The following is a 22,714-nucleotide window of genomic DNA, read 5'->3' as shown; positions in this document are numbered from 1 at the left end:
AGAAAAATGTGCGAAAATTATGTTTATGAGTTAAAAAGCTGCCAAATTATTTTTTAAAAAAAAACTTTTTTATAGTGCACAAGATTAATTGGAAACATTTTATTTTACAAAATATCATTGAATGATTTATATTTTTTATGCAAAATGTATAATTCATGTTAAAGTTTTCAAAACATTGTGAAAAATTTCAGCAATTTGTCCATTTTCATCTTTGATGTGAGTGTATAGTTCATGTTTTCAAAACATCCTGAAGAAAATTCGGCAATTTGTCCATTTTCATCTGTTTGGCATAAAATAGTGAAGGCGCATGATTTCTAATAAAGGCACATTTTGCATGGGATCACTGCTCAGGAAAGAAATAAACATAAGTGAAGATTAGTAGAACTCATTAAAAATATATCTCATTAATCTTCACTTATATCTATCTCTCTCCTAAACAGAGAACAAATAGATGAATAGTAAATGGAGCAAACTCAAACCCTATTTATACAACACCATCACCATGTTCCACATCTTCAAGTTTTGTTGCAGTCTTCCAACACCAAACATCACAATCTTTAGGTCTGATTTTCAATTTTATTTGTATTTAGTTAATGACAGCAACTTTGATGGAAAAATGAAGACTCGTGATTATTGACTATGGTGGAAGGGATAGACAGACAGTTAGTTAGAAAGCTACTTCATGATTTTAGTCTAATTTTGAACTTGAGCAAGTTATTAATTCTCAAATATCAAGTGGTAAAGCCGCAACTAAAGATAAATAAAGGCATCACAGCTCAAGAATCATGAAAGTCGCACTAAAATTCCATTAGCTGATCAAAGCAACTACTCTTTGCAATCATAAAAGTGAATATATTCGGTTTAAATTTTGAACCAAATACATCAAGTTTTTTTGATTTATTTATATTTATATTTTAGGACGAATGAAGTATTAAAATAGTTATCAAAATGAGTAATGATGTATTAAAATAGTTATAAAATGAATGATGTATTAAAATTCAGTCAACATATAAAAAAAATATTCTATATGATAGAAAAAGTCGAAGTTTGACCATCATTAATGTCCTAATGTTTTTGGTAAAAAAATATCCTAATGTTTTTGATCATCAATTATTTCATGAATCTAAAAAATAAATTATTATTTTAACAAAAAGATCGGAAAGAGGATAATATTTTAGATGATTCTTTCATTGCCTATAAATATATACTCCTTGTTCTAACACATTACTCATCGCAAAATATCAACTTTGCTTTTCAATGAAAACTCAATTGAAGATGTTATTTAAGTTTGTAATGTTACTTATTCTTATTTCAGCAGGTACTATAGTTGGCAATGTCAAAGCTACAGTACCCCCTTGTTGCGAAGTTAAACAAGTGCCAGGTTGTTTAAAACTTGTTTGTAAAAGGGGTCCATGTTGTCGTCCTCCTCCTTATTCTAATGTTTAAAAGTTATTTTGTATTTGAGAAAAGTCCCTCTCATATATAATAATTACATTAATAAATTTGGCTAAGATTTTTTTTTCTTATTCTCTATTATTGTTTGTCTTTTTTGAATTTGTGTGCGCATATAAAGAACAAACACAATCACACAAATTATAGTTAGCTTTTGAGATTCGTTTATTGTAAAATATCTCTTATAATACTTCTTTTTTAGATGATAATTCGATTGATCAAATGGACAATAGTTTTTGTGAGATGAATGCATATGAGACAAAAATGTAGTATTGCAGTAGAAATATGATTAGGTTCATCAACCATCATTTAGGGGTGACAAGCTTAGATATTCGAATTGAAATAAATAAGAAGTCGTTGTTTTAAATTTCCACCCTAATATTTTTAACAATTATTTTTAAAATATAAATAAGTCAAAGAAACTAAAAGAAGACCTTTAACTGTTTTCCTCTTCCCTCTCACGATCTCGGGTAAGGGCCATTTTTTGTTTTCCTTACCACTGCCGAGTTAATGGGTGGTTTCCCGAGTCGAGGCTCATTAATGTCGGATGTGGGATCTTGTCACTCTTAAGCCTACACTGGTTTTGGGCTTATCAATCTTAGTATAGAAAAATTCTCATTTCTTTTCTTTCTCAGAAAACTTCTGAAAATGTTTCCCAAAGTTTTTTCCGTGTAAATTTTAGTTGAAATTACACTAAAAAAAATTCAATAAACGTTTCCAGAAATTTTTCGCGTGAAAAAAGGAGGGAGGGTGGGAGGGGGATGAGAAATTATCCTCAGTATATGGTTATGGATCCTTTAACTAAAGCAAACCGAGTCGAAATGATTTATGCCGGGTCAAAATTTGAGCATGATTTGTGTAGACCTAACATTGAAAGGGGAAAAAGATTCAGACAATTTAATTTCTCAACCTATGTTTTTTTTAATGAATAGTAATGCATCATTTTTATTGCGAAGCAAATTTTTGTTTAGATGCTTTGGTTAATCATAGGAGTTTAATGGACATAGGAGTGTGTTTATTGCGCTTTAATCTTATTTTTTGGGTGCAAGCCCTCTTATCTTTGGGAAAAAAAAAGAATATGAGAGTGCTAGTAACTAGTAAGGCAACCATTTTGTCAAATAACCAACGTTCATAGGATGGGCTCCTTCATTCAAGCTCATACTATGACATTTCCTTTTTGAAGTTACCGCAGCTGAATGCGAAGCTACAGCCTTGAAGCAAGCTCTCTCTCTAGCCATATCAAATGGTTATGATAGGGTAATATTCGAAAGCAATTGTCAATAAGTGGTGCACGCTTCGCTTAATAATTATATGTATGAGAATGAGTTAGGAACTTTGTTATCATCTTGTAGGTCCCTACTTAACACAAATGTTAGTTACAACATAGCTTTTACTCGGAGGCAAGCAAATAGAATCACTCATAACCTTGCTAGAAAAAAATAACGTTTAAAAATAATTGCGGGAACCAAAAAATAAAGCGCTTAAAAAAATAGTGGGAAAGTACAAAAAAAAATAGCAGGAAATGATTTGTGGGAGACAAAAAAAAAATTCGTGGGAAAAATAGCGGCGGTTATAACGGACGCTAAGTGCTCAAAAAAAAATAAAAAAAATAAATATATAGGGACGTTAGGAACCGCCGCACAATGAAGACAACCGACGCAAACAGTATTGCGGCGGTTATTCCGACGGTTGACTTGAACTGCTGCTGTATGCCATAGCGACGCTGCTTTTTGCGTCAGTTGACCAACCGCTGCAACAGACATTTAGCGACGGATAAAACCGACGCTAACGCTTTTTTTTTTGGTCGCCGCCTGCATGTTTTTTTGTTGTGAGTGTCTTTATCTCAATCTAGCCTCATTGTTCATTATTATTATCCCCCTAGTTGTATCTTTTCTATTATAAATGCAATTTGTTTTTTTTTGCTTAAAAAAAAAAAACCTTGCATAAACTTTTCCTATCATGAAACATAATTTTTTCTATGAATATAGACAATTTACAAACATAAAAGACCGTACGAACTTCATGAACCTCCATTAGCAAATGAAAGCAGAAAAATGTGCGAAAATTATGTTTATGAGTTAAAAAGCTGCCAAATTATTTTTAAAAAAAAAAACTTTTTTATAGTGCACAAGATTAATTGGAAACATTTTATTTTACAAAATATCATTGAATGATTTATATTTTTTATGCAAAATGTATAATTCATGTTAAAGTTTTCAAAACATTGTGAAAAATTTCAGCAATTTGTCCATTTTCATCTTTGATGTGAGTGTATAGTTCATGTTTTCAAAACATCCTGAAGAAAATTCGGCAATTTGTCCATTTTCATCTGTTTGGCATAAAATAGTGAAGGCGCATGATTTCTAATAAAGGCACATTTTGCATGGGATCACTGCTCAGGAAAGAAATAAACATAAGTGAAAATTAGTGGAACTCATTAAAAATAGATCTCATTAATCTTCACTTTTATCTATCTCTCTCCTAAACAGAGAACAAATAGATGAATAGTAAATGGAGCAAACTCAAACCCTATTTATACAACACCATCACCATGTTCCACATCTTCAAGTTTTGTTGCAGTCTTCCAACACCAAACATCACAATCGTTAGGTCTGATTTTCAATTTTATTTGTATTTAGTTAATGACAGCAACTTTGATGGAAAAATGAAGACTCGTGATTATTGACTATGGTTGAAGGGGTAGACAGTTAGCAAGAAAGCAACTTCATGATTTTAGTCTAATTTTGAACTTGAAAAGTTATTAATTCTCAAATATCAAGTGGTAAAGCCGCAACTAAAGATAAATAAAGGCATCACAGCTCAAGAATCATGAAAGTCGCACTAAAATTCGATTAGCTGATCAAAGCAACTACTCTTTGCAATTTTAAGCAAGTCCTCAATTAAACTTGACTAAAAAGGATTTCTAATGAATTTAGGATGAATAAAGGCATATTTTGCATGGGATCACTACTCAGGAATCGTGCTACTTACACTAATTCCATTTAAAAGGGCTACAGCACATATCTACATTTTCTGGACACGAGAGAAAGATCAACAAATGGAAAAACACAATTGCATTCCAGGCTGTAACTACTTAGAATCTAAAGAGGGTCCGCCCTCATCCGAAAAGGCACCACCTGCATCATTGGATTTCTTTATTGCTTCCAAAATACCGTAGTTGCCGCCACATACCTCTGAATCACTTTCATTGTCTCCATTGGATGCTCCAGATAATGATACTAATCCCATTGCAGCAATGCTGTTTGCAATAACATTTATATCTCTGGTTCCAGTGTAAAGACCGCGGCTGCCAGCAACAAGGACATTGTTTTGGTTTTCATTCAGATTGGTTAAAATTGCTGGGAAAGGGTCTAACATAACCTGTTGGTTACCCTGGCTTGAGCCACCAATCAGCAACCTTAGAGTTTCCCTTGCACCTTTCACCACTGCATCCGATTCAGAGATCAGTGGGTTCACAAGATTTGGATGCAGCGGTGGAATACTAGTTGACATTGCAGGTCCAGCACTCACGAGATAGCCCTGCCCCGAAGAACAGACATCAATTATTGGGACATGAACAATTGGATCACACATTAGGGGTGTGAAAGTGGGGATCTGTTGAGATGTTGGTAACGACATTCTGACTAATGGTTCAGGAAAATACTTACAAGAAAAAGTCAAATGTTCTCGTCAACTCAACAGATAATATCATAATAAATAAATAAATAATAAAAAGCAAAATGAATTCCATGATCATGTTTTCACTCAACCAATCCTCCAACATGCAATTAACCCTATTTTCTCATATCAATCACTAATATCAAATTCTCAAAATTGTTATGCTTTGTGGGAAAGCAAATGTATATGGTGTTTCCAAGATATTACAGAGAATACATTACTAACATTCTCTAGCAACTCAACTCAAGTGTTATCAACTGCTATTGCTGGGACTTAATCTTGTTATGACAAGTTTTGAAAAGAACCAAAAAAATGTTTACATGACATCATTAATCTTCCATCATACCATCACTACCGTCAATGTCACTAAGATTATCAAATCCTTCATCCGATAGTTCACCATCTTTGCTATCTTTGTAAGTTTCCATGACATCCTCCGATTCTGCCTCACTGTCATCTGTGTCCACATAGATAATTGGTACTGTTTCAACTTCGTCTACCTCCTCATCAAGAACCTGTTCAAAAGAAAGAAACCATGCACCATAAACATGAGTTGATCATGAACTTCAAGTTAACTATTTGTAGACAGCAGAAAGAAGCTTACCCCAGTGTATAGGATGTCTAAGAAACTTGAGATTTGGAAGACAGACTTAAAGGTGGAGACTCTAGACTCGATCAACTGCACAAAAAAATTTATCAAAAAGGAAAGAATTATTAGTTGGTTGGTGAATACATGATCAATAGTTAAACTGTCGTTTCATAAGCATGTCGAGTCTACTACAAACTTTTGAGGGGATTTTGTAGCTCCAATTTATCGAACAATTGAATCAAATTAAATGCGTATGATTAGTAGTTTAAAAGACATAGGTAGAGCAATTGACAAATTAAATGTTAATCGAGTAGAGTTATCATGCAGCACTCACTTGATACAAAGAGTTCAAAACTTTTAAAGAAGATTCCTGGGACATTATTCCACTTGCATGCTGTAGAAGCAGACACTTCAGCCATGGAAGAGCACATGACAAAATTGCACCCCTACAATGAGTAAAACATTATATATATACAATTCATCCATAACCAAAATTGCACACCTATAAAAGAAAGAAAGAAAGAATAACTTGTATATATAAGTCATTTGCAGTCGATGCAAAATACACAAGTTTAAAAGTTATTTTAATGGTAGTGTGGTTTTGATACAGTACATAGAAGGCATAATTACGAATTTACGATTATCTATTTGATTGCTGCTAAAGTTACTGCATATGGATATTGTCTATGTTAATATGATATCATTTTAAGTGTTGATAATAATACTTCAAGAACAAAAAAAAATTGACCACCCAATTTCCCGGTTGTTAACAAAGAGCATCATCTCTTTGCTCATGCTTTCTCTACCAAAGTCACTGGACTGCCATTTTTTTTATCCCCCTTTCCCCACCCATACAAGAAAGAGAAAAAAAAAAAATTGAAGATCCAGATGTGGCCACTCATGGAATAAATCTATCAAATAAGTTAAATGCTTCAATAAGAACACAAACAGGCATACCAAATAAGTTAAATCTATCCAATTATTGTTATAATGTATTACCTAGATTCAATAATGGAAATAAGAGAATTAAGAAGTTTGAGGACATTGGATGGGTTCAACTGCGCAACTGACTTTATAATAACCTGCAAAAGGAGTTACATCACATATAAGAGACTGAGAAAGTGGTCATTTAGCATTCAAATATAAAAACAGTTCGGTACGCAGGAGAGAAAAAAAGATAACCTTCTCATCTTGAGTATACAAGCAATCCAACAGAAGGGCGCGGTCATCAGCATTTAATGCTTGCTTAAGCAAAATATGTACACTGTCTGCACTTGGAGGCTTCAATGAAACCAAAGATTCTTGCTCTTTTTCACTCTTGGATTTGTTTTCATCCAGTAAATTGAGACCGGCAAGTTTCTCTCCCATTGTTGGCTCACTTGGATCATCATCAAGGACTCCTTCTGCAGCCTCACATTGATCTACATTCAATGCCAGCGCCAAAGTTACTCATCAATAGTACTTCACCAATCACCAATAATTAACATTCAAAAGATAAATAAAGTGGAGTGAGGATGTCAAGGGTTTGATTACTATTCAAAAAAAATAACAGATGGTAAGACTACTCATAATACCAAAGCAAAGCATATAGTTTAACATAAATCAACATGCAAATTGCAAACAATTTTCATAAACAAATTATCTTATTAAAGCTAATCATGAGTTTATGGAAAATAAATTTTCTTAGACCTTAGCATATAAATTTTTTCTTTTAATCTTAATAGCACTCAAAATTCTATAGCCTAAAATAACTATTGTGAGTTGAAAAGTGATAGAGAGCCGTGTGTGAGGGGATTAGGAAACGGGACAATTATGTAATAAAGAGTATGGTGAGGTTATATGGTATATAAAGAGTGGGTTGAGATGCTCGGTTGGCAAGTTTGTTATGCCTTAATAGTTAATAGTAAATTTAGTGAGGTGGTGTAAGTGTGGGATTATGGAAGATTGTAGTTTGTTATGGACAGTTGGCATCTTGCCTCTGTACTCTGTGGGCATTAGGATATTCATCCTTTTGCATTTTACCTTTCATTTTCAGAAATAATACACTATTTTCCAGTATTTGTGCATTTTAATCCATTTCTTCTATATTCTGTAAGTTGCGGAATTTCGGGTTCCCAACAAAAAGTTTTGACATGCAAAACATACATAAACCAATAGTATAGGCACTTTTCAAAATTCTAGATAACAAACAGTTGGCAGTAAAACAGTAATCTTAATTTCAATGGGAGCAAAAGACCAAGAACATGGAATCCAAAACACAGATAACCTAACCAAAGAAGATGGATAGCTCATGCTAACAAACAATTTAAAATATTATTATAATCCTTACCGAAATCCACCTTCTCAGTTGTGGTTGGAAGATCAGGATCAGAGGTTGCTTGTCTTTTCTTAGACTTTTTGCTTTCCTTTTCTACGGCTGCTTCCAGTTCCAAGCCAGATTGGCAGAAATAAGAGTTTAAACATTTAGAGAACTTGTAAAAGACAAACAAACTTAAAGCTAAGAATGAAATAAGAGATCCCAACTAAAAAAATTGTGACATTTTATTCCATATGGAATTTCATGTTGGGAAATGATTAATATAGCGAACAGTATCTCACGAAGCAATCAAGAATGATGTGGCACCTTTTTATTTAATTAAGTTTAATTAATAATTTAATTATCTCTCTTTCTGGTCTCTTTTCATCTTCCGCTCGAGTGACAACACTTAATCTTCTTCTCTTTGCAACTTTGCCTTGTTCTCCTTCCAAAATTAATCTCTCTCAAATAATTGCCATATCTTGTCCCTTTTTCTTCCATAATTTTTCTCAGAGGTGAATATATAAAGTGGGGTTTTGAAAATGAAGATTTTTATAATAGATTGGGTTTGGAAATTCTATTATGTGAAAACTTAAAAGCATTAGAACTCTTTGAAATCACTTTTGGTTCATGATGGTAGTATCAGTGAGAGGGTTTGCTAGCATAAATTTTCCAATGATTTGTGTTGGCACCGCCGAGTTTGACTCAGTAAGGCAGCCAGACCCAGTACAAGCTGTGATGGAATTGTGTTTGGTTGCAGAAGCTTCCGTTGAATTATGAAGCTCACAATAGGTCACAATTTTGCTTGAATATTTACCAATTGGATATCATATTGGTTTTTCTTTTGAGCTCCTATTTTGGATTTTGACTTGGTGGCTCACTTACTGGTACGCATGAGAAGAAATTTTTGCAAGAGAAGAGCACTTAGAAAGAGGTTTTGGGGCCATGCGGTGTGACGGCAAAGTGAAGCGGTTACTTACTACTTACTAGTATTTGCCCAAATTTTTATTTAATTTAACAAGGAATAAAAATATAAAAACAATGTTTTTTATACTGTTGATTCACATCCTGCCGTGATTTCTGCTAATAAGTCAATTTCATTGCCTAATATACATTAAGTGTGCGGTTCGTGAACTTTTCGGGACAAAGTGTGTCGCGAGATATAGCAATGCTGTTTATGTTTTATCCACAGAAAGAGTTACGGCCTACATAGACAAGCCCTGCACCTGGACATGGACTTGACATCAAACCAGATGTAGTTCTCGGACCTATACGTGTACTAACTCGGCTACTCCTCATCAAAGAGGTTTATCCCAACCCATTCTAAGAGTCCTACTGAACTCTCACCCTCCTACTCAGGGTTCGACCCGGAGCATTCCCCGGCCCTTCTTCAAGGCTTAGTGTCCCTTGTTCGAATAAATAGCTAAATGTGTTTAACACACATCCTTTGGACTCACCACCTATAGTTGGCCCTCTAAACACCATGTGTTAAGCATACGACAACAGAAAATTGATTATAACATATGAAAAGAAATGGACAATTTGAGTTAATGTTAACTTTATAAATTCTCATAACACGATTTTCTTCTACCCTTATTTCTCCTATTTATACATATGATATCCTGTCTAGCTGATTAATGGCTTCTTTAACTGTCCCTCTCCCATGTATCCTAACAATGAGCTTTATCAACAATCTACGAAAAACAACTCCCACAAGAGGAGAAAATATATTTTCTGAAAGCATGATCTAATTCAAGATCACCTAATATTTTACCTAAAAGAAAGCAAGAAAAAAAAAACAAGTATTTAGTATATCTGACCTTTCATCTTTTTGTCTTCCCCCGTGGTTTGTAATCTGGATGCAGTTATGCAAGTGCGCCTTTCCCCCGTGGATTCAGTTTACCACAGAAGCTAGGAATAATAGTGGCTTCAATCAGAATTGATTTTGGATGAGAAAGCCAAACATGAATGTTTTTCACTTTTCAAGGTAGAAACAAGGAAAACGCGCGTCTAGTCTAGTGGTGCTTGCTAGAATTGAAACCAAACACAAGAATAGGAGAGCGAGCGGCTGTGAATAATACTTAGACCCGCCAACCCGCAAAGAAAGAACCGCCCGCTTTGGTTATCACTGGGCCGGGTATTCCGGATTGGGCCGGACGAGAAATTTTTTTACACACCTAGGTTAACTTGTGAGGTGTGTTGCAAGATGTTTTCTTTCTAGGTCTCTCATGTATCTTTTATACCCCAAAATATTCCAATTTTGTCCTTGCGTTCGCAGAAACCGAAGTTTTTACTAGTTCAAATTCAGGGAAAATTTGGTTAACAGAAACCGAATTTTTTTTCAAGGCAAAAAAAATTCAGTTCGTAGCAACCGAAATTTTTATTGAAGGGCAAAAAAGTAAAATTCAGGGGGAAAAAGAACCATGGGGGCCTAAAGAGAAAACATTGTGTTGCAATAAGGGAATGTGGATGTCATGATTCTCAATGTAGATAGTAATGCATTGAGCTACATCAATCAAAATAAAATTTCATGTTTATCGTGTAATATATATTTTGTTTGCACTTTGAGTGGAAATTTTTCTTTTGTTTTTCTATATGTATATTGGATGGGGATGAGAGATCCATTGTGTAACTAGGGTAAGGAATTTCATGAAGTAACATTATATCAGTGTTGAATTTCAAAGAATATAAAAATGTGTTATACCTTTTTTGAAATATAAAAAAAAAATGGACTAAAGTGGAAATTATGCCCACGAATAACATGTAAGTCGTGTTTGGTTTAAGTATAAGTAGTTTTTTGACGCAATTAAGTATAAGTAGTTAGTTCTACATCATTTTCAAAAAAAAAAGTTAGTTCTACATCGATTATTATGAACTAATTAAATGTTAAATATATAATATAATAGGATGAAATATACTTTAAACGTGTTAAGGTTTTGCAAGAAAATATGGTGTCAAGATATCTTGTTGATTCTCTTTTTTTCTTCATAGCCGCCGCCCCCACCTTAACCTAGTTTTTTTTTTCTCTTGATCTACTAAGGAGGGGTGGTTTTAGGGTCAATTTTTGACCCAAAATCACCCCTCATAATTGTTTTTCCTTTTCTTTTTTATTTAAATAAGTGATCTTCACATTGATCAAGTTTTTCTTTTGTGTTTTCTTTTTTGCGATTTCGCCGTCTGAGTGCGACGTTGTGTTGTTCGTCGTCTTGTGCGACGTTTTTGTTGTCCCGTATTGTTGCGGTGTTCATTTGATTTCTATTGAAAAGATCGGCTTCAGTCAATTACAGATTCAACCAATGATTTGGGCTTCAACGTTGCAGATCCGGAGGCACGGATACTTCAGTGACTTTAACTTTATCATATTATTTGTTGTAGGCATTTTGCCGTTGTATGCTATTAACTCGGATGTTGTGAGTTTTGTTTGCAGATTCATCATTTATGTTTTTAGCGATGTTGATTATGTGATTGTATTTGATGTAATCTATCAATTTGAATGAATGAATATCATTTTGTTATTGTCAAAAAAAAATTGTTGCACACATTAGTGTAATCAAGTGGTGCATATTATATTTGTTGTAATGACATTGCAAGTATATGATGAGAGAGACACACTTGAGGGAGAAATTCAAATGTGAGTGGTTAGTCTTACATGATTTATAATGAGTAATGCAACACAATTTTTAGGTCTAATTTTCAATTTTATTTGTATTTAGTTAATGACAGCAACTTTGATGGAAAAATGAAGACTCATGATTATTGACTATGGTGGAAGGGGTAGACAGTTAGTTAGAAAGCAACTTCATGATTTTAGTCTAATTTTGAACTTGAGCAAGTTATTAATTCTCAAATATCAAGTGGTAAAGCCGCAACTAAAGATAAATAAAGGAATCACAGCTCAAGAATCATGAAAGTCGCACTAAAATTCGATTAGCTGATCAAAGCAACTACTCTTTGCAATTTTAAGCAAGTCCTCAATTAAACTTGACTAAAAAGGATTTCTAATGAATTTAGGATGAATAAAGGCATATTTTGTTGGTTTTGATATTTTTCTGATGCAGTAGTATGTTTGATTGTTCTATTTGGTTACTCTTCCGGATTGATTTGGTTCTTCTCTCTCCATGTCTCTTCTTTGGTTGATCTTTCTTTGTTGGCATGTTGGTTTCTCTTCTTTGATTGTCATCCTCTATTTGGTATTAGAGCCAGGTTAAGGACTGCAATGTGGGCATTTGACCCAGGATCACGCTAGGCGTGAGGGTGGGTGTTGAATGTGTTGTTGTGTTGTTTGAGATTGTTTGAAGTCTCACATTGCTTAGGTTCTCGAGATGTGAATTGTATAAATATGTGAGGGCAACCTCACCCTTTGAGCTAGCTTTTGATGATGAGATCCAAACATATTTAACACGACTATTGATTGTCAATTGGGCATAATCATACAACAGCAATTTTACAAAATCCACCATTAGCCCAACATGATTTCATTATCAATTTCTTAACTTTTTTAAATTGATATTTTTTTTGCACTATTATTAAATTGAAATTCTTATCTATAATATTTTTTTCTACTCAGTTTAACCGAAAATTCAACACCACCACCACCAATTTTTTTCTACATCATAATAAATTCAAGCATATAACAAAGTAAAGTAAGAAGTAATGATATAATCCACTGTCCCAAAATATAAGCAATGATTGGACAATAAAAGTGAATATATTCGGTTTAAATTTTGAACCAAATACATCAAGTTTGTTTGATTTATTTATATTTATATTTTAGGACGAATGAAGTACTAAAATAGTTATCAAAATGAGTAAAGATGTATTAAAATAGTTATAAAATAAATGATGTATTAAAATTCAGTCAACATATAAAAAAAATATTCTATATGATAAAAAAAAGTCGAAGTTTGACCATCATTAATGTCCTAATGTTTTTGGTAAAAAAATATCCTAATGCTTTTGATCATCAATTATTTCATGAATCTAAAATATAAATTATTATTTTAACAAAAAGATCGGAAAGAGGATAATATTTTAGAGGATTCTTTCATTCCCTATAAATATATACTCCTTGTTCTAACACATTACTCATCGCAAAATATCAACTTTGCTTTTCAATGAAAACTCAATTGAAGATGTTATTTAAGTTTGTAATGTTACTTGTTCTTATTTCAGCATGTACTATAGTTGGCAATGTCAAAGCTACAGTACCCCCTTGTTGCGAAATTAAACAAGTGCCAGGTTGTTTAAAACTTGTTTGTAAAAGGGGTCCATGTTGTCGTCCTCCTCCTTATTCTAATGTTTAAAAGTTATTTTGTATTTGAGAAAAGTCCATCTCATATATAATAATTACATTAATAAATTTGGCTAAGAGTTTTGTTTTCTTATTCTCTATTATTGTTTGTCTTTTTTGAATATAAAGAACAAACACAATCACACAAATTATAGTTAGCTTTTAAGATTCGTTTATTGTAAAATATCTCTTATAATACTTCTTTTTTAGATGATAATTCGATTGATCAAATGGACAATAGTTTTTGTGAGATGAATGCATATGAGAGAAAAATGTAGTATTGCAGTAGAAATATGATTAGGTTCATCAACCATCATTTAGGGGTGACAAGCTTAGATATTCGAATTGAAAAAATAAGAAGTTGTGGAATTAAATTCCCACCCTAATAATTTTAACAATTATTTTTAAAATATAAATAAGTTAAAGAAACTAAAAGAAGACATTTAACCGTTTTCCTCTTCCCTCTCACGATCTCGGGTAAGGGCAATTTTTTGTTTTACTTACCACTCCCGAGTTAATGGGTGGTTTCCCGAGCCGTGGCTCATTAATGTTGGATTTACCACTCCCGAGTTAATGGGTGGTTTCCCGAGCCGTGGCTCATTAATGTCGGATGTGGGATCTTGTCACTCTTAGGCCTACACTGATTTTGGGCTTATCAATCTCAATATAGGAATATTCTCATTTCTTTTCTTACTCAAAAAACTTCTGAAAACGTTTCCCAAAATTTTTTTCGTGTAAATTTTAGTTGAAATTACACTAAAAAAATTTGATAAACGTTTCAAGAAATTTTTCGCGTGAAAAAAGGAGGGACGGTGGGAGGGGGATGAGAAATTACCCTCAGTATATGGTTATGGATCCTTTAACCAAAGCAAACCGAGTCGAAATGATTTCTGCCGGGTCAAAATTTGAGCATGATTTGTGTAGACCTAACACTGAAAGCGGAAAAAGATTCAGACAATTTAATTTCTCAACCTAAGTTTTTTTTAATGAATAGTAATGCATCATTTTTATTGCGAAGCAAATTTTTGTGTAGATGCTTTGGTTAATCATAGGAGTTTAATGGACATGGGATGTGTTTATTGCGCTTTAATCTTATTTTTTTGGTGCAAGCCCTCTTTATCTTTGGGGAAAAAAAAAAGAATATGAGAGTGCTAGTAACTAGTAAGGCAACCATTTTGTCAAATATACTATGACATTTCCTTTTTGAAGTTACCGCAGTTGAATGCGAAGCTACAACCTTGAAGTAAGCTCTCACTCTAGCCATATCAAATGGTTATGATAGGGTAATATTCGAAAGCAATTGTCAACAAGTGGTGCACGCTTTGCTTAATAATTATATGTAAGAGAATGAGTTAGGAACTTTGTTATCATCTTGTAGGTCCCTACTTAACACAAATGCTAGTTACAACATAGTTTTTACTCGGAGGCAAGCAAATAGAACCGCTCATAACCTTGCTAGAGTGTCTTAATCTCAATCTAGCCTCATTGTTCATTATTATTATCCCCCTAATTGTATATTTTCTATTATAAATAATGAAATGCAATGAGTTCCTTTTGCTTAAAAAAAAATAATAACCTTGCATAAACTTTTCCAGCGTTGTTTACTATCATGAAACATAATTTTTTCTATGAATATAGACAATTTACAAACATAAAAGACCATACGAACTTCATGAACCTCCATTAGCAAATGAAAGCAGAAAAATGTGCGAAAATTATGTTTATGAGCTAAAAAGCTGCCAAATTATTTTTAAAAAAAAATTCTTTTTTATAGTGCATAAGATTAATTGGAAACATTTTATTTTACAAAATATCGTTGAATGATTTATATTTTTTATGCAAATGTATAATTCATGTTAAAGTTTTCAAAACATTGTGAAAATTTTCAGCAAATTGTCCATTTTCATCTTTGATGTGAGTGTATAGTTCATGTTTTCAAAACACCCCGAAGAAAATTCAGCAATTCAGCAATTTGTCCATTTTCATCTGTTTGGTAAAATAGTGAAGGCGCATGACTTCTAATAAAGGCACATTTTGCATGGGATCACTGCTCAGGAAAGAAATAAATATAAGTGAAGATTAGTAGAACTCATTAAAAATAGATCTCATTAATCTTCACTTATACATATCTCTCTCCTAAACAGAGAACAAATAGATGAATAGTAAATGGAGCAAACTCAAAGCCTATTTATACAACACCATCACCATGTTCCACATCTTCAAGTTTTGTTGCAGTCTTCCAACACCAAACATCACAATCTTTAGGTCTGATTTTCAATTTTATTTGTATTTAGTTAATGACAGCAACTTTGATGGAAAAATGAAGACTCGTGATTATTGACTATGGTGCAAGGGATAGACAGACAGTTAGTTAGAAAGCAACTTCATGATTTTAGTCTAATTTTGAACTTGAGCAAGTTATTAATTCTCAAATATCAAGTGGTAAAGCCGCAACTAAAGATAAATAAAGGCATCACAGCTCAAGAATCATGAAAGTCACACTAAAATTCCATTAGCTGATCAAAGCAACTACTCTTTGCAATTTTAAGCAAGTCCTCAATTAAACTTGACTAAAAAGGATTTCTAATGAATTTAGGATGAATAAAGGCAAATTTTGCATCAGGAATCGTGATACTTACACTAATTCCATTTAAAAGGGCTACAGCACATATCTACATTTTCTGGACACGAGAGAAAGATCAACAAATGGAAAAACACAATTGCATTCCGGGCTATAACTACTTAGAAAAGGGTCCGCCCTCATCCGAAAAGGCACCACCTGCGTCATTGGATTTCTTTATTGCTTCCAAAATACCGTAGTTGCCGCCACATACCTCTGAATCACTTTCATTGTCTCCATTGGATGCTCCAGATAATGATACTAATCCCATTGCAGCAATGCTGTTTGCAATAACATTTATATCTCTGGTTCCAGTGTAAAGACCGCGGCTGCCAGCAACAAGGACATTGTTTTGGTTTTCATTCAGATTGGTTAAAATTGCTGGGAAAGGGTCGATCATAACCTGTTGGTTACCCTGGCTTGAGCCACCAATCAGCAACCTTAGAGTTTCCCTTGCACCTTTCACCACTGCATCGGATTCAGAGATCAGTGGGTTCACAAGATTTGGATGCAGCGGTGGAATACTAGTTGACATTGCAGGTCCAGCACTCACAAGATAGCCCTGCCCCGAAGAACAGACATCAATTATTGGGACATGAACAATTGGATCACACATTAGGGGTGTGAAAGTGGGAATCTGTTGAGAAGTTGGTAACGACATTCTGACTAATGGTTCAGGGAAAAATGGAGGAAAGTCCATTGAGGAACCAAGATTGAGAGGCTGTATTGGTTGGAATAGGCTAGCTGCAAGAGTGTTGGGTAGTAGAGAGGCACCCGAGGCAAGTGGCTGTGATCCAGCAAATGACACAGGAGATTGTGGTAGTGCTGCAATGGATGGAAAGGTAGAAGAAATCCCAGGTGGACACCAACAATAGTAGGGAGAAAAAAGAGGAGACACCACAGGGGTGACTTCCCCGCCTGGTCCAAGGCTTGACGGAACATTAAACATCCCTGCTGATCCCATAAAATTTGGAGAGAAAGGAAGAGTTTTTGTTACGTCTGAAGCTTTGCCATGATCAGAAGTTGATGATAAATCCAAGTTGTCAGCTGCTTGCTGCTGGTTGTCACCACGGCGCTTAATCTTCTCCCTAGCAGCAATCCTATGGGAAGACAGGTTTCTTGGGGGAACCTCTTTAAAAGAACTTGACCTTGGACTAAGAATGCTCTGGTAAAGCATTGAATCTCCCTTTGTTGTCTGTACAATATGTCGAGATCGAGGAAATTTTGATGATGAGGAGTGTGAGTTTTCAATTGGAACATCACCGAATGCCGTGGAATTTGCAGACATTGAAGCACAAGCTGAACTGTCATGACTACCTCCCCCCGTGGACCCCACAAGAAAAGCACGAAGTTGAGTAGCAAAACAATCAAGCCGCGACTTGCTAATGCCACTCAGTTCAGCAATTGATGGTTTCCTCTTTAGTAAATCCTCCATCTGAGTTATTGGAATCGAAACATTATAAAAAATAATGAGAAAATGGGAAGAATGCAAACTAATTTTGTATCTAATAGCATGCACTAATTAAAAGCTGAGAATACCAAAGATTACCTTTGCAAGTAATTCAACTCCTAGCAGCTTAGACTTTTCAGAGCACCAGAAGAAAAAAGTTCTGTCATCAGGAGTAGTAACATGGAAGGATCGGCCAGAGCTGTCAGTTGGGATTCCCTGAACCACGACAGAAGAGCATTGGAATGTGCTAGAAAGAGTGAATAATCTCTCTGTCTTACCATCATCCCCAATGAATGAGAGACGAAGATCAGAACTTGGAAGTAGAACAAGTGTCAAGTTACCCCTGTGAACAAGAAAAGTCGAGATGTTATATATATACAATAATTAAGAAGATAACTAACAAGGAAAAAAAAAAGTAAAATTAGGCAACAAAATTGTGATGCAGAGCCTTCAAAGTCCAAAACCTTAGCCCGCAAATTTTTTTATTAAAAAACATCTTCTAATTAACCATGTAAGTTTTAAGTCACAAATAAAAACTAAAATAAAAATGTAGCAATAATATTTCCTCTCAACAAAAGTGTTTTCTGATATGTAAGCTAAATCAGGTATATTAACCAAATGAATTTGTTAAAATTAATTTGCCAACACTATTTTCCTTCCAATAAGAATGCTCAAAACAAGGTATGAAGTTCCTATAAGTTGAAAATCATTGTATCTTTAAGGCGCAGGCATTTCTAATTTGTAATAAAATACTAAACACAAAAGTTTAGGGCACAAAGCCATTTGCTTCCGACTGAAAAATCATAGTCAGTGACCAGAAGGTAAATTTTAGTTTAAGATAGAAATACAGTCACATTAAAAGAAACTGGTCAACCTTTCTGACCGACAAATTGAACCCTTTTCACCATAGTAAATACAGAAAATCACCCTCATAGAAGACATAATCCTAACCACTTTCTACTAAATATTTTTTCAAATTTAGTTTAGAACATTAAAAAAATAGAATCAAACACCAAACAAAATCCATATCAAATCTGGATAATACAGACAATCTTTGTTTAAGCAATCATATTGATGCAAAATTTAGGGAGGAAAGGAGTTCACCAAAATAACATGTTCAGCATCTCAATTTAAACGTATAACATGGAATATCATATACACAGGAAGGGCACAGAATACATGGAATATTGAGTACACAAAAAATCACAGTATATACAAATATTCAAATACATGACATAACACTAATTTGCATATAAACTACTAACCTAGTCAATTAGTTATTTCACCCCATACAAAGTGTCAAACCTATAGTGAAGTGATCTAAAATTCCGAACAGTAGCAATGTATATAATATAGGTTCATGAAACTACCTTTACTTCCTCTTATTTCAGAGATCATAATAGAATACGTCCCGTTACCTACAAGTCAAAAGACATTTTTACTTGGAAGAAAGAACATATTACCATCAATGAACTAAACTACAGACTCCAGCTAAGGATTATTTTAAGGAAAAAAAAAACTACATATTTCAATAAGATTATATCACAATGAGTAAAGAAAAATAAAAAAGCATCCAACCACAAAAGGATTTTCACATTGTGCTGCAGACAGTCAGTAGGAAGAAATGGAAAGCTAAGTTGCAACATAATAGATATCTTAGTTGGCATATAGCAGACAGATAAATGCTACTTCAATCTTCAAAACAGAAACGTAGCAAAACAAAATGCACAAGACATTGGCAATAACAAGTAGATAAATCAAGTAGAGTTATGAATTAGCCAGATAGCCATAAATAAAAGTATGCGCATGTCGATTAAATTCAGTGTTAAGGAATAGTCTACAAGGAAAACATCATTGAATCTTAACTTCTAAAACTTAAAAGGAATCCATAAAAAAAAAATTGCAGATAAAAATGTAGAAGTATATTAATTAATGGCTGCAGCCGATGGATTTAGTGTAAATAAGCTCATTAAACCTAGTTGTTATAAAACTCTAGATCTACAAAATAAGGATTGCAGTTTGCCCAAATCTAGGCCTACTTCTGACTATTTTTCTCTCACAGAACCAGACGGTCCACAACTGAACCCCAGCACTGGCCCATTGCTTGGCCCTGAGTGCAGGTGGCTGAGGAATTATATATAATCTGAACATCGATGGACTTATTTCAGTGAACTTTGTTCTTTCATATGAACAGATCATACCTTAGCTCAGAAAAAGGGTTGCCAAGGAATAATAGTGGGAAAACGGAAAAAATTGCCGCAAAATTCTGATGTTTCAACAATCCACAAAAGAAATGCAGAAGCACATATAGGAAACTTATGAAGGAGAATGTATTCGAATTATAGTATACATACACTCACACTCTCAAGGGGTGTAGTCAATAAACTACATGTATGAGTTGAGAGTAAAAGATGGAGCCTTATTCTACTCTAAGCTCACCCCATCCCATGTGTTGTCTTAATCTAGCAGGAAATACATAGTAAAAAAAAACTGACTGTATTTGAGAAAAATTAAGTGTATAGTTCTCTCCTCACTAGCAGAGGTTTTTACTAAGTAGCAGAGGGGAAGTCTGGGGAAGGAGTATTCCCGGGCTATCCATAAGCCTTGGTTCTCTCCCTGACTTCCCTCCCAACCTCAAGATCATCATCAGACAACGTCTTCTTCCAAAAGTCACCCCTCTTTGCTTTTCCACAACAAAAGATACCAAAAAGGATTGATATCCTGTTATAACTTGCGGCAACAGCTACTACCATAGATAGGATGCTTTAGTCCTATACTTGGTTTCCTACCAAGAATAGAGCTAGCATCTGTCGTGTGGCATGCCATAAAAGGGTCACCACTACCTATTTGGCTGAAGGTTTGACCAACCAGTAGACACCCCTCACAATTTCCGCTCATTACCATCTCGCATATCAGTTACTAACTATATTTATTTACATTTATATTAAGGCATGTGAGATGGTAAATTTTTTAAATTGCCTTTAATGATATAAGAATTAATCAAGCATACAATGAATATACTAATGTCAATATTTCATTATGCTAATAGTAACTAGTAACCGATGTTCAATCCTATAGAATGCATGATATAAATAATTTTCTAAACAATGGCCATAATATTAGTAAAATTTTATAGTTGAATCAAAAGATTTGTCCCCTTCAAAGGGAAAAGCATTTTGTGAATATCGACACAGTTTTCAAATGACATTATTACCTATTAGCAGTAGGACATAAGCGAGTTCCTTCCTTGCTGATCTTCCCAACGCGGATGGTAACAAGAGGCAAGCAGAAGCATCTAGCTAACATACCAACCTCCGATGGCTCAAAATGCTGCACAGAACACGAACACACTTTATCACAACCATCACACCGAAGAATTCATCAAACCAAAGCCTCAAGATGAAGCTAACCTGAATTAATTGAGTCAACAAAGGATCTTCAGAAACGCCAGAAACAGTATTCATCTTCAACAACGGTTTCAACCTCTCATCAGCACGACACGCTCCAATAACTTGCATATCAAGAGCTTGCAGCCACTGCAACAACCTCTCTTCGCAATTAGTTTGCTGAATCAACAGATCGCCATCGCTTTCATCGACGATAATATCTGTCAACCGCTCCGTCAGTCCAACCTCACTCCTCAAACCACCGCCGTCATCATCTCCCGGCGAAGAACTACTCGCAACGGAACCACCACCACTACCACTACCAGCGTACGATTCAACAGACGAAGAATCGTCAAAATTGAAATCCTCACCGTCCAATGGATCTACACCGTCTCTATGAATCAAATCTCGTTCTCTACGATTCGCCATGTCAAATCAAATCAAATCAAAACAATTATCCAAAAATCTAATCGGAAGATAATCAGTCAAATCCGTAACCTTAGCTTTGGTTTCAAAATCGGAATCAAATGCGTTGAATCGTTATCGAGGAATCACAAATTGAAACGAGAATTGAAACGAGATGAAGATTGCGTTGTGAAGGGTTTTAGAGAGAGAAAACGGTTTTAGAGAGAGAAAAAATATCTGAAACAGGTGTGGTAGTAAGAAATGCCAGAAACAACACAGATAAAATGATGGAGTTGTTCTATAAATAGTAGGAGAATCAGGATGACGTGGCGGATGTGAAAAAATTATAGGATAAGTTTTGGGGTAATTTGAGTTCCAGAGGCAGTGGTTGGTGGGGTCTTTATGCCACGTCAGATTTAAGTGGGTCCTTGATGTGAAGATTAGGATGTGCCACATCGGAAGCAATGCTATGGCCGACCTTTGTCTAGTTGAGTAGAATTGAAAACGACAGCGTTGTGTAACGACTAACGACAGTGGTACTGATTAATGGGACCCACCCTGAGAAAATTTTCAGGCTGCATTTTTTTGGTTGATATTAGAAAAGAAGGAAAATGAGAATTAGGTGAACTAGGTTCTCCGATTAATTAATTATGGGTCATGCTAAACAGTGCCCCCGGGGCACTAGTTAAGCATACTAAAAAAAGAAACAAATGAAAAAGTTAATGATGAGAGAGAATAACTTTTTACATATTAAAGCATTGAATGCACAATTTACGAGATGAAATTTCCATATTTATATCCTTAACTAGTGCCCGGGGGCACTGTTTAGCATTTTCCATTAATTATTATTGTTTTGATTTTTCTGTTTTCAATTATTCATGAATTTAGTACGTCAAAATTATTCATGAAATTAATTTTTATTTTTTCTTTTAACTAAAAATTTAATTTTCATTTTAAAATAATTCAATTTTATCTTTTTCATCATCCGATTTTTGTATTCAAAACTATAATTTGACATATTTTTAACGATGTGACATATGAGTTAGGTGATAAATATTATAGATCAAATATATTAATTATTCAATAAATTTTAAAAATGACGAGGAGAGAGTAATTATTAATTGATCAGGATGACACTGTACGCCCATTAAACTTATTAAACAACTCAGTAAATTCATTTTAAAACTCAATTAAATATACTTCATTTCAGATCAACTTGTTTATGCATCTATTTCAAATTTGAATTTTTCGTAAACGATAATTGTGTCGATGTGACACCTCTAAAAATACTTCACTTACTTTCTTTTTTTTAATCGAACAAATTTAACACATCTCATTAACTATTAAATGTTCAATACATAAAGTAATAATATCAAATATATGAAAATTAGCATAAGAATTGTTCGCCTTAGTAAAAGTTGGAGCAACTGAATTCACTTGTCTCCTAACAAACTTAACATTCAAGTTTAGAAAAGATGACATTAAAATAACAATATAATGAATATTGAAATAAACCCCAAATCACCTTTACACTTTATGTGAATAGTA

The 22,714-nt window shown here is 34.0% G+C and overlaps 2 protein-coding genes across 3 annotated transcripts; both read right to left on the bottom strand.

Moving 5' to 3' along the window:
• Positions 1–4,427: 4,427 nt before the first annotated feature.
• Positions 4,428–21,443, bottom strand: LOC123920523. Of its 2 annotated transcripts, XM_045972785.1 has the most exons (5): positions 20,786–21,443; positions 20,590–20,705; positions 17,475–17,718; positions 16,540–17,360; positions 4,428–5,044 (listed from the first exon to the last, which is right to left on the bottom strand). In XM_045972785.1, the coding sequence occupies exons 1-5, from the start codon at positions 21,188–21,190 to the stop codon at positions 4,543–4,545; spliced, it is 2,088 nt and encodes a 695-aa protein (XP_045828741.1). In that variant the 5' UTR covers positions 21,191–21,443; the 3' UTR covers positions 4,428–4,542. The 2 variants fall into 2 exon arrangements, with proteins under 2 accessions (XP_045828741.1, XP_045828742.1); XM_045972786.1 differs by lacking the exon at positions 4,428–5,044 and having other exon boundaries at positions 15,739–17,360.
• LOC123920524 (WD repeat-containing protein 43-like) lies at positions 5,182–10,074 on the bottom strand. The gene is made up of 7 exons (XM_045972787.1): positions 9,836–10,074; positions 8,049–8,135; positions 6,902–7,140; positions 6,719–6,801; positions 6,054–6,165; positions 5,735–5,809; positions 5,182–5,645 (listed from the first exon to the last, which is right to left on the bottom strand). Exons 1-7 carry the CDS (start codon positions 9,840–9,842, stop codon positions 5,460–5,462), a joined length of 789 nt encoding a protein of 262 aa, XP_045828743.1. The 5' UTR covers positions 9,843–10,074; the 3' UTR covers positions 5,182–5,459.
• Positions 21,444–22,714: the final 1,271 nt, after the last annotated feature.

This window comes from Trifolium pratense, linkage group LG4 (genome assembly GCF_020283565.1).
Source record: "Trifolium pratense cultivar HEN17-A07 linkage group LG4, ARS_RC_1.1, whole genome shotgun sequence".
Taxonomy (NCBI): domain Eukaryota; kingdom Viridiplantae; phylum Streptophyta; class Magnoliopsida; order Fabales; family Fabaceae; genus Trifolium; species Trifolium pratense.
Note: the sequence above shows the minus strand (reverse complement) of the source record. Positions and strands in the feature narration are given on the sequence as shown.